The sequence below is a fragment of the Manis javanica genome, chromosome 2 (assembly GCF_040802235.1).
Source record: "Manis javanica isolate MJ-LG chromosome 2, MJ_LKY, whole genome shotgun sequence".
NCBI lineage: Eukaryota > Metazoa > Chordata > Mammalia > Pholidota > Manidae > Manis > Manis javanica.
This window is the reverse complement of record NC_133157.1, coordinates 22,639,722-22,659,119: the sequence shown is the minus strand read 5'-3', so window position 1 is coordinate 22,659,119 and position 19,398 is coordinate 22,639,722. Positions and strand designations below refer to the sequence as shown.

General features: G+C 46.1%; 1 protein-coding gene across 9 annotated transcripts in view; it reads right to left on the bottom strand.

Annotated features, from left to right (window-relative positions):
- Positions 1–5,793: 5,793 nt before the first annotated feature.
- PTPN3 (protein tyrosine phosphatase non-receptor type 3) overlaps positions 5,794–19,398 on the bottom strand; it is a 118,792-nt gene continuing 105,187 nt past the window's right edge. For all 9 annotated transcript variants that reach the window (XM_017667751.3, XM_037027357.2, XM_073226400.1 and 6 more), the window contains 7 exons: positions 17,948–18,038; positions 17,615–17,676; positions 15,600–15,746; positions 9,714–9,842; positions 8,667–8,812; positions 8,021–8,156; positions 5,794–7,194 (listed from right to left, as the gene is read on the bottom strand). In XM_017667751.3, the coding sequence (XP_017523240.2) occupies positions 7,117–7,194; positions 8,021–8,156; positions 8,667–8,812; positions 9,714–9,842; positions 15,600–15,746; positions 17,615–17,676; positions 17,948–18,038 (789 nt within the window). In that variant the 3' untranslated portion in view covers positions 5,794–7,116. The remainder of the gene's footprint in view (positions 7,195–8,020; positions 8,157–8,666; positions 8,813–9,713; positions 9,843–15,599; positions 15,747–17,614; positions 17,677–17,947; positions 18,039–19,398) is intronic.

The following is a 19,398-nucleotide window of genomic DNA, read 5'->3' as shown; positions in this document are numbered from 1 at the left end:
TTTTGGGGAGATTGGTTAGATCTGTCTCCCCAGGCCCTCTCTCAGGGGTTGTCTGGACTGTTTTGGACTGGACTAAATTCTTCTGCCTTTTCATGGTGATAGAGGTAGCTGTAGGCAGGTGGCACGTGTGTCAGCTGGGAGAACAAAGTCCTTTCCTGCTTGCTGGGTGCCTTGCCCTCCTCCGCTGCCTGTGTAGGTTACCTGCACTCCTGGGGCAGCCTCCGGGTTAATCCCCTAAGCTGCTGTGGTCGGGGTCTCCGTCAGAGTAGCTCAGAGCCCTGCGGGGAGTGGCAGGTGTGCCGGGTGCGCTCTCCTGCAAAAGCGGCACCCCTGCCGGGCAGCTGTGTACTGGCAGTGACCCTTGGGTCTGGTCCAGACAGCTGTGAGCTGGGCTGAGATTCTGGGTGGCTGCTGGGGGTGTGGCTGCTCCTGGGCTGCTCCTCCGCCACCACCGCTGGCTCCCACGGGCCACTCCCGGGCCCCTCCAGTGCTGCTGCCAGTGCGTGCGGGCTGCTCCCGGGCCCCTCTGTCTCTGCCGCTGTGGGCTCACGCAGGCCTCTCTGTCACCGCCGCTGCCGGCTCATGTGGGCCGGCCCTGGGCCGCTTGGCCACCGCTGCTGCGGGCTTGCGTGGGCTGCTCCCGGGCCCCTCTGGCGCCACCGCCCCCAGCGCATGCTGCTGCTCTCCCACTACTGGGCCAGTGTGTCGGAGTCCATGCCAGTTAGGGGAACAACTGGCAGGGTGGTTATCACCGTGAGGGGCTTCAGAGCTGTGCTGCTGCCCAGGGGGTTAGGTCGCCTAGAGTTCTCCAGGATTCCCAGGTGCTGGGGTGCATATGTTGGGATGACTTCGTCCAGCTGTGGGGTCCCTGTCCCTTTAAGACTTGCAAAAAGCACTCGCTTTTCTTTTGTCTCAAGGGCGCTGGTTGTGGGGACATGCTCACAGGTTTTGCTTTTCCGTTTCTCTAATATCCAGCACCCTGTGTACCTTGTGTCTGTGCTCCTGGTGCGGATTTCTAGAGCTGGTTGTTTAGCAGTCCTGGGCTTTCACTCCCTCCCCATTTCGACTCCTTTCTTCCTGCTGGGTTCTGGGGTGGGGGCTGTTCGGGTCCCGCTGGGCCGTGGCTTGTCTCTTACCCCCGTCGTGTGATGTTCAGTTCTCACAGATGTAGATGTAGCCTGGCTGTTGTACTGTATCCACTGGTGTCTCTTTTAGGAATAGTTGTATTTGTTGTATTTTCAAAAATATATATATTTTTGGGAGGAGATTTCCACAGAACTACTAACGCCACCATCTTGGCTCCCAGCCAGGGCTTTTCTTTTTATGGCTGAAAAATATTCCATTATGTATATGTTCTACATCTTTATCCATTCATCCACTGATGGACACTTAGGTTGCTTCCATATCTTAGCTATTGTAAATAATGCAGCAATAAACATAGGGGTGGCATGTATCTTTTTGGATCAGGGATTTTGTTTTCTTTGGGTAAATTCCTAGATGTGGAATTACTGGGCCGAATGGTATTTCTATTTTTAGTTTTTTGAGGAACCTCCATACTGCTTTCCACAGTGGCTGCACCAATTGACATTCCCACCAACAGTGTAGGAGGGTTCCCTTTTCTCCACAGCCTCACGAATGTTTGTTATTTCTTGTCTTTTGGATAGTGGCCATTCTGACTGGTGTGAGGTGATATCTCATTGTGGTTTTGATTTGCATTTCCCTGATGATTAGTGATGTGGAACACCTTTTCATGTGGGAAGGGGTATTCTTTTTTTCTTCTTTTCCTTTTTCTTTCTGGCTGGAGTGTGGATGTGATGGCTGGAGCTGGCACCTTTGGACTACGTGGTCCAAAGTGTATGTTGAGGGTAGTGGAGTGACTAGATTGGAGAAACAAGGGTCCCACTGACCATGCAGCCACTGTGCGCTCTGGATGCCTGTGTTTATCTGAGAAATAAACTTCTATTTTGTTCCAGTGACCTTTACTTTGGTTTTTGAATTCAGAAATCAATACCTGAAAGTGGGATGCTGCAAATAAATCTAAAATGTGGCACTAGCTTGTGGAACTGGCAGGTCAGAAGATGGCAAGGACAGATATGGCCTTTTACCTGGTGGCTAAACACCAGATGTAAGTGTCACCTGCATGCCTTGGAGGATGGACCACATGCAGACTGAGGCCAGGACAACAGACAAAATGGGGGGAGGATGCAAAAAAAGTGTAACTTTTAATCCCTGTTGCTTTACACACAGTTCTATAAAAGTGAGAACTGAGGCCAGAGCCAGCCAGGCTGCAGCAGAGATGGAGGGAGTCCTGCTTTGCTAAAGGATGCACTGTCTGGAGCCTGTGTTCAAACTGACTAAGGTCTTGAAGCATAGAAAATGCCACTGCTTCTGGTCTCCGAACCACAGCTATTAAAAGCAGTGGCCTTGATGTGGTGGTCCTAGCAGGAGGGAAAGCTGAGGGCAGCAAGCCACCTTCAAGACTTCTCTGCCAGGAAATGTGAACTAGGTGGCTCTGAAGATCAGATTAAGGGTGCTGCCTTCCCACCCAAGCTCTTCTTCCAGGTGGCCTTATGGCAGCCACCTTTAAGCTGAGAAGAGGTGTGAGCAGAGTAGGGTGTGAGTCTAGACTAGATCTTAGCTGTGGGTACTTGATGGGATTCCACTGGTGAAGAAATCACAACCTTGGGGACCGCTCCCTTCCCCCGCAAAAAACACCAGTGCCCTAGAGTAAGCAGGATATAAAAGGCACCCTTTGCAGTCCCAGGGAGGACTGTGCTGCCGGGCAGTGACCCAGAGGACCCCCTGGCCCGCCAGTGGCATCTTCTCTGCTCCTGGGTAGTGGGCTTGGATAACTACTGGAGCAGCCTTGCCTAGTCTCCTCTCGTAGGAAGGAGTTTTCAGTGGCTGTTTGTTTTTGCTTCACTATTGTTTCTGGGCTGTGTTGGGAGAAGATTAACTTGTGTTGTGTTTATAAGTCATTGGACCACAAGAAGCCACCCATAAAGGATGGAGCCCACAAATCACCCAGCGGTGGTATTAGCTTTAGCTTCAGGCCATAACTGGTGGAATTTGGATTGTCTGCCTTGGGGAGAAGAGGAATGGGCTCTATGGGAGGCTAAAAAGGTGACCAACGGTTGAGCTACAGCAGGGACTATAACTGTTTAAGGGACTGTCGCTTAAACCCATTCTCTCCTTGTTTACCAGAAACAGAGCTCCTGAATTTCAGTTAGGCACCTGGCTTCTTGGAATAAAAACTGTTCTCAGACTCCCTCATAGTAGGTATGGCCCTGTAACTAAGTTCTGATCTACGGCATGTACAACATCCATCCGGATGACACACCCCAGGAGGGAGTCTTCCTTTTTTCCTCCCCTTTCCTCCATCCTGCTGGCTGGAGCTGCCATCATAGTACTGGGGCAGCAGAGCAGCAAGTTGGAAGGAGCCTGGGACCGTGGCAATCATGGAGCCACCCCTGGTAGCCCTGTACGGTAGAGGGTGAAGAAACTTCTGCTTTGTGTAAACTACTGTTGTCAAGGCAGCTGAACCTAATTCTAATCTAGGATTTGCCCCACAAAGTCAAGACAGGGACAGGTAATGTGCATGCATGGTCATGCTTCCAACCACTTGGAAGGCAGACACAGGCAGAGGGCACTCTCCCCCAAGAGAGTTCATATTTACTAAAATCAAAGGCAAATAAGAAAACACTTCCAGAAATCAAGACATTAGAACAAAAATGTCAAACACATTAATAGTGTTGCATAGCTTGAATGTTTTTATATTGATCAAATTATATTTCAGCAGAGTCACTGACAGGTCAGAATGGAAACGACTCTAAATTTACAGAAGAAATATTGCTGATTAAGATAATTTTCAAAACTATGTAACATAAATCCTTTTGTTGCCCAAACAGAATGTGAGTTATGAAGCTGGTGGACGGTCCGTCCGGCCCTCAGACTCCCACGTGTTTGGATTCTCAGGCTGAGGTCAGAATCTTTGCTATCTTTATTGAGTCTTTTCTTGGCTTAGGATGTTAAGAACCAGAGGGTGACAACCCTTGTTTTTGCATTCAACAGCGCCAAGGCTTGAGGGACAATCTCTTGGGGACAAGTCAAAGAAATGGGATACATCTCTCTCCTATAGCTATACAGCACGGTGTAGGATTAATTTAGATTCTCTAGAATACAGACTCCCAGAATGGCAAATGCTGGAAAAACCAAGTAACTTGTCTAGCGCAGCCCTGCCTGCCCCTTTCATATATAAGGAAAGCGAGGGCCCTGGGTGACACATCTTGCCCACATCCTGTCGCTTCCCATCTTTCCCCATTGATGCTGCCTCATTGTTCCTTGCTCTCAATTGACAGTTTCTGTGGAACAGAACAATGTCAAGTAGTAACATAGCAGCAACAGGGTCTATACTAATCTAAAAGCAAATTTAAGTATAAATTACTGTGGTAGGAATGAAAGACCAGCACAAGTGTGTGATCCAAGACCAGGTTCTCCAGAGCGACACCAGGAGGGGGTCCCCCATCTTAGAAGTCAGCACACTGACATGTCTACTTAGACCTTGCAGACAGTGCCAGAGCGCAGGCTGCACATGCCTTCTCCATTCACACCCAGCCAAATTTCCCAGGCAAAACATTTATCTTGATTTTCATGTTTTTTACTTGGGACTAAAAAATGCTTAAGTATAATTGCTTAAGTCTGTAAGGTGGTAAAGTAGCAATCTTGAGCTATGGAAATTCATCTGTATTATTTTGCCCCTTTAGATAATATGCTTGTCTTGTTCTTCCTTAGTATTTCATGAGTTTCGTTCCATGTCAACATCTATCTGCTGGGTCTGAACTACTGACCTATACTGGGGCAGAAATAAGCTAGTTGCAGCCTTTTAAGACATTTATGTGACATAACGGTAGTATTTCTGTAAACCATGTTAAACAATTAAAAAACCAATAAGACACAAATCTCCAAACACATTTAGACTTCTCAGGATTTTTGCACACAGGGTAGATATCCTGATGGCATCTAACTTTATGTCAGCTTTCCTGTCTTCCCTTCTTTTTTGGTGCTTTACTGTTAGAAGTTTTCAGAGTCCAGAGTGAACAAGATAGTGGTTTTATATTCCTTTGTGCTTTTGTGCTCTCTGAAAGAAAAGCAATTATAGTCACCCATATGATTCTACTTCTGTTTCAGGGGTTGTTTTTTTTTTGGGCTAATCACTGATAAGTTTAAGTTTATCAAGTAACTCATCCACAGCAGTGCTAATCAGATTTCCACTGGTAAAAGTTCACACTGATAGCATGATTTTATTTAATCCCCATATTTCAGCTTAAGGTCCTCAGCATTATTTTTTAATTAAAAAAAAATGTTTCCTATTTTAGAGATGAGGGAACCGAGGTAGCATTGCTGCGTGAGTTGGCCTAGAGCTAGTCACTGAACCTAACCTCCTACCACTTAGCTCCAAACTCTCCTGGCTCATTGCGCTACCCCAGCACTATGCCCACATGGATGGGGTTACTGTACTGTGTAACGTCTCCCTCCCATCCGTGTCACTTAGCAGGAAAATACCTTCGGGGAAAAGATGGAAAGTACACAAGTAAATATGTTAGACCTGGAGATAAAGATCCTTTAGAAACCAGGCTCCCACAGTACAGATCTAATCTTGAAATCGGGTCAGTACTCAAAATGGCTTCACTTCTGTGTACCTTAATATAAAAGCATCCTTTTTCTATAAATCCTCTTAAGAAACTGGCTTAGCTTCCTCTGCTGGAGGAAAAACCGCTATTTAAAAATACCACATTAAAATTTTTACGTAATTTATTTTCCTTAAATAATAATTTGCTACAATCCTGTCACAAATTTTTAAAAAATTTAACACAGTATTAACAAAGGCAGAATTCTTTAGGACAATCAAAATCATGGTGTACTTAGAATAAATTAACATCAAGTTGTGTTTATATTCAGATAGTCTGATCCTCTCCTTTGAAATGAAATGGAGACCATTTTAACTGAGGGTGAATGCACACATTTGTTCTTCTATACAGAGACTCATTCTTTATATAAATCCAACAGTAATTTGAATCAAGTTAGGAGTCCTGAGAACACTCACCCACGGGCACACACACATATCCACACACATCCAGGGACAACCCTCCAGAAGCCGGGTTTCCCATGGTTTAATGGGAAAAAGACGAGCATATCTTTCCCCAGAAGGGCCAAAGACTCTAAATTTTTAGATGACAGCCCATCTCCCCTCAGGAAAATCATAATGTTTCAAGTGTAATAGCTTGAAATAGCAGCAATCCACATAGTAGATTCAGTAGTTGATAATTCCAGTCTTAGGTGCTGAATGCACAGCAAGAGGTAAGCACTTGCTCTGAAAACTAACGCACAGATGACGAGACGACATAGGAGTTCCTGTCCTCAGAGTCTCAACTGCAACTTTGCCTGAACCTACCTCACTGATCCGGTTCGGGCGCTGCATGGGAACCTGAAGAGATCATTGATGCAAGGAGAAAGCGGGGCCCTGTGGACATAATTCTCAGAAACACAAATCTTGGACGTGGCAGGGAGATGGGAGGGAGGCAGGGAGGGCAAAAAAGGTACTGCTCATCCTTCAGCCTGAAATTCCACCGCCCTGCTGTGCAGCAGTCACCAGGGTTTCCTTGACATTGGGGTGGGTGAACCCTGATTGTTCCAGCTCCGCCTCCAAGCACAGAAACTTGGCCCTTAAAGTCTTATACACACAAAACATCCAGGTAACTCTAAACAGCCACACTGTTCCTGGGAGGCAACAGCACCACTGGTGTCCCCTCTCGACTGCCTAAGGATGGTTTATAGGAACATGGGGATGTCTAGAGAGGAAGGCATTAGGACAGGCACAAACTGATCCCCCTTTGCTTATGTCTCTCCAGAGGAATAGTGGGCCTAAATGATGTTCTAGGGGCATGCGTATCTACACAGTTCCTATGTACATGATACTTTTTCTATAGATTTTAAAGTGCCAGTGTTCAAATGTGCTCATTCCTTTCCCACAGCCTATAGATTCCTCTTGCTGCTTCCAGAGGTCTGTCCTTAAGGAGGATGCCTTGGGAAAGAGAAATGAACGTTTTCACAGTTGTCTTAACTGGGATCCAGCATTTGGACTAAGCCTTCTTCATAAACACGAAGAATCGCTTCACACACAAACTTGTACTGGCTCTGGAAAAGAAAAGCAAGCCGTCAAGGCCACCAGCAGCTCCGTAACGCTGCAGCCCTCCGCGTCCGCAGTGATTCTGTCACGTCATGCATACACACCCTGAGCTCCAGCTCTGGAGCAGGCTGGACCCCCACACTACAGGCCAGGGAAACAGTGGAGAGGACACACAGTAAGCCCATTATTCACATGAGGAGGGGTAGGGGCTGCTGCCAGAGAGGGATGGGCGAGTGTCATGGAAACACAGCAGAGGGAGGAACCGGCAGTCTGGGGCAGTCAGGGAAGGGGCAGAGGTCACTGCAGGGTGGCCATTCCAAGTGTATGCACAAGCGCGGAGGCTCTGACAAGGACAGCCCATCCCGAGAGGTGTAGTTAGGGCTCGTGGTCCTGGCCTGGACCTCCTGGGCGTGGGAGGAGAGGCTGCATAGGGGGACCTGACTGTGGGGGGACCTTGTACTAAGGTAAAGAATTGGGATTCTGTCTTCAGGAGGAGAGCCACTGAAAGATGCTCTGCAGGATATGGTCCTTTAAATTAAAAACCTAAGACAAGAGATGGGCCAATGGCTGGACAACGTAGATGGGCTGCATGGCTGGCAGGAAACAAGTCATGGAAGCAACAGAGGCGGAGGGCAGTGAAAGGCAGAGGCCACACTGGGGTGGGCTTTGGAGTCGCTCAGCCCCTAATAGGCTCTGTGACCTTGGGCAAGGAACTCAACCCCCTTAAGTCCCGGTCTCTTGGCCTGCAAAGCCATTTGTGAAAACCTGGCCCAGGGCAAGTGCTCAGGAAGTGTTAGTCATTGTGACTATTTTTTTTAGTGAATTTCCACTCACTGATGTCTGCACCATCATGGCGCGCTGGTCTCGCATTTTTCGGACAACATCCAGTGGGTAAACGGGAAGGTTTCTCTCAATTAGGCATATGGCTGTTTCCATGGTGACCAACACACCGGTTCGACCTATTCCAGCACTGGGGGAGAGGAGCAGAGACTTGGGATTTGGTCAGGCACTGTTCCACACAGCCCAGCTTAACTCCTTGCCAGTTCCCACATTTACTCAGACGGAGCTCCCCTCCCCTTACCTTCAAGGATACAGAACATACTGCCGTTGGCTCGCAAACAGGCTGGAAAAGCCTCTCATATACTCTGAGGCGAGAGGCTTAAGAACCCGCAGAAAGAAACCCACCTTTAAGTGCAAGCCCCACCCTCTACCTTATTCACGTCTATTGTGAAGGTTGGTCAACTCAGGGACAGAGAGAAAGCTGAGGTGGGGGTTTGCTTCTTCAGTTCTATGCTACATTCAGGAGCTGATCCTTTCTCAAAATTCCAAATCTTTTGAAATAGTGAAGAAAAGTAAACAGAACCTTGTAAAGCAAACAGTGGCGCTATGGGACCAGTGGGCCTCATGTCTGCCTACTTCCTCCAGGCCTGTCCCCAAGGAGTATAAGTACTAAAACAGTAGCAGCAATAAGCCCCAGTACCTGCAGTGAACCAAGACGGGTTCACCATCCACTCTCAGGGACCGCACATAGTTTACAAATTCCAGGAAGTCTGAGGAGTCGTCGGGAACGCCGTGGTCGGGCCAGGCCACATACTGGAGATGGGTCACGGTGTGCTCTTCCCGGGTCTGTGCAAGATGCAACGTGGCCTTGCTGAGTCTGTCCGGACGGCGGGCAGGAGGGTTCTGGCCCTGACCGCCAGCCACAGTGGTCTTATCTCCTGATGCTTCTGCCCACTGTGCACAGCCCTGCGGTGGCCCCTGTCAACTCCCACCCTCCCGCCCAGACCCCCACCCTGTAGGGCTCAACTCAGGCCACCTCCCATGGGAAGCTTCCTCACCACTGCTAAACCTGCAGTGATTTCTTCCCATTCGCTCCAATGGTATGTGCCATTAGGGCCACGCACCTTGGCTTTTTTTAATGGGGCAGAATGTACATACATGAAGTTTACCATTTTGACTACTGTGTGTACAGTTCAGTGGCATGGCGTCCCCTCACAGCGTGTGCACCCATCACCACCACCCATCTCCAGAACTTCTGCATCTTCCCAAATGGAAACTGTATCCACTCAGCACTGACACTTCATTCCCACCCCTGGTTCCTGGCAAACATCTTTCTACTTTCTGTCTCCAGGAATTTGACAACTCCAGGTACTTCATGTAAGTGCAGTCCTATGATATTTGCCCTTTTGTGACTAGCTTATTTCACTAAGTATAATGTCTTGAAAGTTCATCCTTGTTGTAGCACAGGTCAGAATTTTTAAGGCTGAACAGTATTCCACTGTACGAAAATACCGCATTTTGTTCATTCATTCATCTGTCAATGGACACTTGGCTGTTTCACCTGCTGGCTATTGTGAATAGTGCTGCTGTGAATGTGGGTGCTGGTCCTTGTATGCTTAGTGAAATGCTCACCCGGTGAGCACACCTGGAAGTATGGCTTTATCAAGGCCCACAGTGGCTGCTCATTCAGCATCTGCCTCTGAACTATGCCCTCCCCTGGGCCACTCACTGTGTGGGGGCTGCTCACCTCAGTGTTCGTGACCAGCATCTCTCGGAACACGTAAGCGATGGTGCAATCCTCTGACTGGCAACGGATGTGAAAGCTGCCGTGTTCCATGACGTCGGGAGGGTCAGGCCAGTACTGGTGACATTTGGTCTGCAAGGAAACCACCGAGTATGAGGTGACCCCACTGTGAGGGTGGGCACCCAAGCAGCTAACTGCACAGACGGGTGGGGTGTCTGGCCAGAGCCCTCTCACTCATGACAGGTACCCCAGGAGCTGCTGGGAGCAAAGGAACTGGCGAGGCTGGTCTGCATCTGCTATCTGAAGTGGGGAGAGGAACCTCTCTGCCTCTTCTGAAGCGTGGGGTGAGGGTCAGCCTGTCGGGGGCCAGGCCACAGCTCAAACCAGCCTGGGGCTGGAGCCTGGAGGACGAGTGCAGAGATTTCTTCTTCATCACCAGGGTCCAACTGCTGGGACAGGAGAGGCCTCAGACATGCGGCCGTGCCTTAGAAGCGACCCCTTCCGCCCCCACTGAAGCCCACTCTAGTCCCTCAGGCCTCTTCTCTGCTCTCAACAGCCCTGTTCTACCTCATCCCTCCATCATCATCCACCCTGACCCACGTGGGGTGGGAGGCCTCAGGCAGGGAGGTTAAGAGCATACGTTTGGGAGTCAGCAGAACTCTGCTGGAATCACAGTCTCCTCCCCTTGTAAGCCACATAGCTTTGAATATGCTGCTCAACCTGATTTTTATATTTTTTGCCCAAAAGACTGGGAAAACATCTGCTTCCTGGGCTGACTGTTGGGGGGCCAGGTCAGCGGTGGCTGCTATCACCACTGTTGCTATGGGCTCCACACCAACTTGAGGAAGGGGGATCAGAGTCCACAGAAAGCCAGACGAAAGAAATGCCCAAACTGACATGAACATTCCTTTGCATTTGAGCGGCATCTCATACATGACTCATACAGAGCTGAAACACTCCCCGGACAGCAGACAAGGAACACAGGCTCAGAGGAAGTTAGCAACCTGCCCCAGTGCAAGGTGTGCAGGCTGATGTGCTGATCCCACTGCTTCTCCCTCTCCCCACCCTTTTCTTTTTCATTCCCCCTTCCAAATCCTAAAGTTTGTTCCATAGCTGTCTTAGCTCTTATTTCTGGCTTTGAAGCAAAATTCAAGGCCAACCTATCCAGCTCATCAAAGTTCCATCAGTCAAATTCTGACTAATAATTAATTTCTTTTAGTCTAAGCTTACTGTTGCATCAACTTTTGTAAAAATTATATGTTTACATCTGAAAGGGGGTATGGATCAACAGACACATGTAATGTGTGTGGAAACCACTTCTCCTATTTTCAAACATCACAGTGAATATTTGAAATTAAAGCAGGCTGTTGGAAAGTCGGAGTTAAGAATTTATTTGTAAACCCTAAATATGGGTAATTTTGGTTAGTGGTCATTTCCCAACTTCTTTTAGACACGAAAGGGTTACTGTCCACAGAACTCGAGGCAGGGCTGACAGCCCCCGGCCAACGTCGGCCTCTCCTCGGATTCTGCAGGTATCTGCTGCAGGCACCCAGGGTCCTTGCCCACAGCACAAGTGACGGGAAGATATTCTTGAAAGTCGATCCACCCATACAAGGCAGGGATACAAATCTATTTCCAAAGACTCCCACTGAATTTGACCGGAACTGGACCCTCTACCCCTTGCTCAAATTCAGATTATATCTATTTGATCTCAAACCCATGGGAGTCCATGGAAAGAGCAAGCACCTGTGGAAAGCCGGAGTTTCAGTCCTGGTTAATATGCTCCACTAACCAGTTGTGTGATCCTGGATAAGTTACTTACCTTCTTTGAGCCTCATTTTCCACATTAATGCAGTTCAGGTGCTGAAGCCGTGAGTTTTGGGACAGTATATGCTAAGCACTAAATGGGGCTTTTTATGGACATCATTTTGTCTTGGCCTCAAAACAACTCTATGAGATAGGTGCTATTATTGTCTCTATTTTGCATATGAGTAAAACTGAGGCTCTGAGGGTCAATCAATGGATGTTAAGACCACACCCGTCTTACAGGAAGTGGGACATATATAGAGGTAAAAAACAATTTTTCTGCTAAAAGAAACACCCTTGAAGGGTGTGGGGGAGTAACTTTTTCAATAGAAAAACTGTAGTTCTGTCTCCTCTACTAAGAAACCCATGAACCTGAAGGGAGAACATAACAAAAAACATTAAAAAAAGGGAGTAATGAAAGCCATCCTGCCACGGGAGCACCTTGCAGACCACGATACAAGCCTTGGAAGAGACTCTCTGGGCAGCACAGGCCACGAAAGGGGACTCCAGCCGGCCACACAGCCCGTGGGAGTCCCACTCTACTAAATGCGTGGCATGGAAGACAGCCACAGGACACACTGAAACTTCCTCTTTCGGCAGAAGTGAGGGGCTGAGCTGCTCACTTGGGGTGCCTCACTCCTCATCTGTGGGTGGGGTGAGGACCCGATAATGGACCTCAGGATAAAAGCTGGGGTCAGCTGAGAGTTTGTAACAGGAGAGGGAGGAAACATGTAGCCTGGATTTCGGAAGAACAGGTTTCTAACAGTTGATAAGCAAGAGGGTGAGTTCCCAGGGCCAGCGACGGTGAAGGGAATGCTGACTCATGGGCGATGGGAATCTCCAAGGCAGGAACCCGATGGAATGCGCTCAATTAGGAAAAAAGGGCTGGGAAACAAAGAAACACACTTGTTCCCACAAGACCTGAGGAACTCAGGTTCAGCGCGAACACCAACAAGGGAGGGCGGGCGGGATGTCATCAGGACAGAGCAGGAAGGGCAGGCCCTGTAGGAGCAGCTGGAGAAAGCATGGCCTCTTGGAAGGAAGGCAGAATGAGCAGGACAGGGGAGAGAGGGGCTGCTCTCCAGGGCAAACCACCTGTCACCACCCATGCCTGTTGCAGCTCCGTGCTCCACGGAGGTGGCCTTAATAGCTGGGAAGGCAGAGCCGACGTTAAAGGGGGAGCAGAAGCCCAGAGCAGGTCAGGAGACCACACCCAGCTGCCCCAAATAGGTTCAAGTGTCGGCTCTAAGGAATTGCATCATGAACTGAAAGGCTGTAAGGGAGGAGAGTGGCACCACCATGAACAGTTCCTGAGAAGACCTGGCACATCTAGGTACCCAGAAGGGGCAGGCATACAGCCCAGTTTTCAAATGAGAAGACTGGAAGGTTGTGGAAATGACAAGGCAATAAACTTGATGTCAATCATCTATAAAATACCAGAATGGCCCAGAGCAGGGCCTGCAAAGCATTGGATTAAACAAGAAAGACCCACTACGTGATGGGGGAAAAGCAACTTTGTTTCATATGTGCTATGGACAATTCTCATTTGGGTTTCAGATTCATTTTGACTTTAACATTCCTCCCTAATACTTTAACTCTCTTTATGAGGGAGACGGAGTAAGTGAGGGAGAGAGTGTGCACCCACACGCATGTGCAGGCTTTGGGTTCAGAGCCTGGAAGGGCACAGTGTTTATTTAGAATTCAATAACTTTGTTTTGTGGTCTCTGTATTTTTTACACATACCTTCATTTACGGCAAGTGGCATTACAGTTCCACTTAAGATATACTTTTAAAGGAAACTTATTAAAGCAAAAAAAAAAGTCAATTTAAAGAAATATAATAATTTTACAGTGAAACAAATATAGCAGAGTTCCAGCAACTGTTAAGGTGGTACCCAAACTCCTCCCACTGCTAGCAAACATTATATAATATCTGTTGTGTGCCCAGCACTCTGCCAAGAAAACTACCTGTATTAACTCGATTCCCCCTATCCCACAAGATGGATTCTATTATTATTCTACTTGGCAGCTTCCCTAAGTCATACAGGAAAGAAGGGACAGAGTCAGGATTTGAATTCAGGAAGCCTGGTCCCGGGGTCAGCCTTTTCACCCACTGCATCACAGACCATGGGAAATGCAAGAACTCTAGAAAGAGAGGACAGGGTTCCCTGAGCTCAAAAAAGACCCATTTACTTCAGTTCCTATTCAAAACAAAATTAGAAAAACACACACAGAAAACCAAAATACAAACAAAAATCAAACATAGATAAAAATGAGGCTTCCAGATCAGGTGATGCCATGGACCTCTCCGGCCTGTGACAGTCTCTCATGGTAACTGGGTTGGCAGGATAGAGAAATGGCAGGGACCGGGAGCAGAGCAGGGAGAACTGACAGCTGCTCCCCAAAGAGTGCCCTTGATGCCTCTGACTCACAGCATTCCAGAAGGAAGTTTCTATTGCCTCTTGAGGACCTTTACATTTTTTAACAGTGACTTATGTGAAGAGAAGAGATTCTGATTAAAATCGTGAGTGGTCAGAAACTAAGAGTGAGAGACGACACAGAGAATGATGGAAGGAAAGCCCAAAAAGCCCCCCAAAGCCCTGTTAACGGCCAGACCTGATGGCTGGATGACACCTGTGCTGGTGATGACGACATACATGGACAACAGCTAACACTGGCTGGACCCTTGCAACACGCAGTTAAGCTTTGTGTATATATACCGTCTCCACCTTCCCAAGCCCTTCAAGGCAGGCACTGTTATCTCCATTTTATATACAGAAAAGCTGCACGTCATCGAGGTTAAGTGAAACCATGTTTTGCACACTGGTCATCTGGCTCCGGAGCCCGGACTGCATGCTCTACGTAGGTTTCAAGAGTCAAAGGCATGAGGACAAAACAGGGGAAACTGGCTTGACAGCAACATCAAGACAAAGGCAATTTCCACTGACCACATGTTTAATGGAAGCTGAGCTTGTAACTGTTTATGAGTCTAAGATTATTCTCAGATCTCTGAAAGGGCATTGCACAGAAGAGAGGGTAACTTCCTCTGTGCCGTTCAGGAGGGAGAAGCATGTGGTGGAGGTTCAAAGCAATGTGGATTTCAGCTCTTTGTAAGGAGGAATTTTTAAAAGACCAAGCTGAACACCCACAGGATGGCCACTGGAAGGGTTCTGGCAGAAGTGGGGGGCCCTTCACCTGGAACAACACATGTAAAAGTCCTTTGCAATCCGTGGGGCGCTGTAGGATTAGTAGGAATTATTTTGTTGTTTCAGGTGACAATGTAGACTACTCTGAAACATACTATCCATTCCAATTCTGTATATTCTGGTCTTTACAATGGATTGGTGTGGCATTCTGAGTTATGTAACAAGGACAGGTCTGGGAGGAAGTGGCACACAGATCATTCAAAGCAGGTCATTAAAAATTAATTTGTATTTGATTTTAGGATGTGTTTCTGAACAAACATTTCATAACAAAGATATCCAGATGTATGCATAAGTTAGAGAGTTCATGATACAGGTATGTCTTGCACACTGACTTGTGTTCTATAACCAGAGATCTGTTCCTATGAAAACGCATGCCCTGCCAAGCACAGCATGGGCCCCACCACTCTCCTAATTAAGCCCATTTTACCTCTTTCTGCATTGGGTTTTACTGCAATACAAGCAGAGGTTAAAAGAGGATGTAATTTCTCCTACTTTTCATGGCCACTGTGAACCTGGCATCCATACTACCCTTCTTAGAACAAACACATGTCCAGGGTGAGTGAGGCCACAGCCAACACAGGAGTTCTGGCAAAGGTGAGGTAAGGCAAGAGGAACGACCTTCTGGCTTTTTCTAAAGGATCCAAGCCAGGAGTGGGAGGGGCTGTCTGATGCTTCAGCTCAAGTTTGACGAGGGAGCAGGCAGGAGTGCTGAGCTTCCCATCACTGAGGTACCTGTTGGCAGGTCTGTACACAAGATTTTGGGCCCTGTAGGGGCTGGACTGGCAGTACTTGAGGCTCTTTCCAGCTCTGAGATTCATGTTCCACAGAGCATGTGTGACATGCACACATATGAACAGGAAGGAAATCAGGCCACTTACCCGCCCTCGCTCTGTGAGAGTCGTCAACATGACAATGAGTGATAACTTCTGATCCCAGATGACTTGCCAAAATTGAGCACAGGTATGCGGCAGGGGCCCCTGAGCAGCAATGTACTTGTTCACAAGGTTAGCAGCAGGAATTTCCATCTGGCAAGAATTATTAAGGCATTAGAATCTGTTACTATCACAAGGATCCTAAATTTTTCTAGTTAGTGACTGACATACCAGAATACGATTGCTATCAATTTATGACCAATAAGAAACAGTGAAGAAAAAAAGCTATTAAAAAACCCTTGAAAGATATTTGACAATAATGCTAGATTAGATATTCAAGATAAAATTCTTATGACACACAGGAGGTTATCATAAGAATTGTACCTGCAAGATGGCAGAGGAGTTTAAATGACCTTCACCTCTGTATCCTAAACATAATCGATATTGGGTATCTGGATTTTCAGCAACACATACCAATCCTCATGCTCAATCTTTCTCTATGCAGGGATTTCTACTAAAATCTAGTTACTTCCCTTTGGAAGCATAAGCCCTACAGACTTATACTACCAACTATTATTTCACTTTGCTTTCTACATGGCTGCCAGTAATGTGTCACTGACTGGATCAATCTTTTTTTCCCCAGTTCTACTTAAGTATAATTGACAAATAAAATAAAAATTGTATATATTTAAGGTGTACACATGATGATCTAATATATGTATACATTGTGAAATGAGTACCACAATCAAGTTAATGAACACATCCATCACCTTAGTTAGCATTTGAGCTGATGAATGTTGGATGTTAAGCTGTTGGCCACGCTGCCCTCTGTGGCCCTCTCCTGCCCGGCTCTGCTTTTACTGCTGCTCTCCTGAGCTGAGTCATTTCTGTGAAAGAATACTCAGAACCTTCTGAGCTTTGCAGTGGCGCTGTGAGACACTCATCCTTAGGTGGGGAAGGTAAGCAGAGGTGCCTGTCTCATGGTTTGGTTGATGCTAGGGCTAACGGTGTCCTCAGCCCTGGTCTCAGTTCTCCCAACCCTCAGGGAACTCGTTAGAGACTGGACTGTGTGGTCTTATCACCCCCGACTCACTCTAACGCTCTGCTTTCAAGACATAAGGAATGCTGAAGTGAGGGCCAATGAATCCCACAGATGTTTTGGAATAAGTGGAATCACGGATCAGATCCATTTTTGTTAGGGTAGCTCTTGATATATATATATATATTTTTTGAGAGGGCATCTTTGATATTTTGATAACATTTGAAAACTTGGAAAATCATTTGTTCATTTAGATCAGGGATTGGCAAACTCTGGCCTAAGGGCCAAATCTGACTGTGGCTTTGCAAGCTAAGAGTTTTTAAAAAATATTTCCACGGTTGCATTTTAAGTGGATATATAAGTACCTCAGGAATATTCTCCATTTTGCCTCTTGGTTTGCAAAGAACAAAATATTTACTAACTGGCCCTCTATGGAAAAAGTAAGTATACCAACATCTGGTTTAGATGAAGAAACTGAGGTTCAGAGAGGCCAAGTTACCCAAGATGCATTTTCAGAGTGAAATGAATGCTTTACCCACAGTATGTGAAATCTTTTACCTTTTCTTTTTGGGTTATATGCACAGAGGTGGTTTTATTTTTATTTTTAGGTGGGATGTGCAATAATAATGTCAGGGAAAAACACAGAAAGTTACAAACAATACCACTGGCAATGAAACAAAACACCTAAATGTCAGCAGTTGAGGACAGAAGGTGTGTGGACAATGGGAGCCAGAGACACGGAATCTGAGTTTTAGTCTCACCTTCTGTTAGCTTTGTGACTTTTCAAATTACTTAATCTCTCTGAACCTTAGTTTTGTCCTCTGTAAAATGAGACTATTCTGCCTTTCCTCAACGGCTGCTGTGGTGCTGAAATGAGGGAGTGAACAGGAAAGCACTTGGTCAGCGGCAAAGCACTACACATGCCATTATCATGCTGCAATGAGTGAGGTGCTCTGTCACATTATCCAGCCTCCTAACTTACGTTCACATAACTCGCGTTAATATAATCTTCATTTCCCTGCAATAATACCCGGGTGGTGTCATCTGTGGGGGAGAGAAAAATTTACTGATTATTCTGAGTGTTATTTTTATCACACCCAGTAAACAAGAGCTCTGCTCCCTACCCCATCTGCAGCTCCCACTCCATTAGCATAAACACTAGTCCCCAACTGTTCAGTCTGCAATGGCTGAAATAAAAACAGTGGTGTTTACAGACACACTGAAAATCGTTTCAGAATACCAGACAATCTGTTTCAAAAAGGGAAACGTTATCTCAGTGTGTGGGGGTGAAGCAGGCATTCATGCGGATACTCACAAGGCAACACATCCTTGTATCGGTTTTTGTCCAAATTTTGAGGCAGCTTTGCAAACGTGATGGCCAAACCAGGCTTCTTTCTATAAAGTTGCTGTAAGACAAGTAGAGAAATAAAAATCATTGCAAAAAGCAACCCTGACCGGGGGTGTTAAAACATACTTTAAAAATTTACCATTCGTGGCATCAAAATACCATTTAAAGGTGATTTATTTTAAAAGAAAAAAATCTTCCCAATGATAAATTCTACAATCCCATGAGAAACACCAAACTCTTCAATAATACTGTTATAACATGAGGATTTTTTGGGGAAAAAAGTCATAGGAAGGGATCTGAGGCACAGATAATGCATAAAATCAGTGCGTAAAACCTCATCTTCGTGACAACTGTTTGACAAATGCTAAAAGCAAGCAGAGAGGAAAAGAAAGAATTCCAACTCAAAATTTAATGGAAATAATTTACATTAGTCTAAAAACATTGCCCTCCAATTCAATGGAGTGAACCATGCTTTCTGCTTAAGAACAAGAGCACTTCATTCATCATCTCAGGAGTGTATTCCCACAGCAAAAACACTTATTCCAATAAACAGCAAAATTCATTTAAAGAGGTATTTCCCTATACATGCAATCACAAGCAAAGAAAAGATTAAGACAACCTTTGTACATCTACAAGCCCATATCAGACACATTTGCACACAAAAGCACAGAGAGGTATTAAAAACAAAAAAGGAGGCTGAACTATATATACACTAGCACTTCCCATACTATGTCCTGTGGAACCCAAGTGTTTTGAGAAAACATCTCAAGGTCAAAGAAATTTGGGAAATACCACAAGCCACCTTATGTTCTATGAATCTCCAAGGAGACAAGTTCTGTGATGCATGAGTTCTTTAATTCTGATTAGCTAAGCATTTCACAAGCTATGGGCCTTGGAGGATCTTACATCTCACAAGAAGTTTTCTGGAAAATACTACCAATAATTTTGAAGGCTGTTTTTTATTCCCCCTACTTATTACATACTGTCTAGTCCCTGTCATTCAACATTCTCAATATTCTCTACATGATTTTTACAGTCTCAGTAATCTAGTTTTCCATAACCTATTTTTTAACTTTTATACTCCTTTTGATTAGGCTGTTTTCAATTTAAAAAAGAAATAAATTCCCAGGAACAGAATTACTGCATCCAAGTGTATTTGTAAGGATTTTGGTACCTATAACCAGGTTGCCCCACGGGGGTGTATGAGAATGTTAATTCACCAAACTGCAGCCAACATCATCAACTAAAATGTGTTTGTAATTTGAACAGGGAGGCTGAGCATTATTTTTCCCCCCCTATATTTTTGCTAATTTTATTTCTTGTTTGTAAACTGGCCTCTGTTGATCTGTTTTCCTCTTCTTAGTTCTTTTGTTTATTAAGCAAATTGCACAGAAATCACCGAAAGAATTAGCATAGCG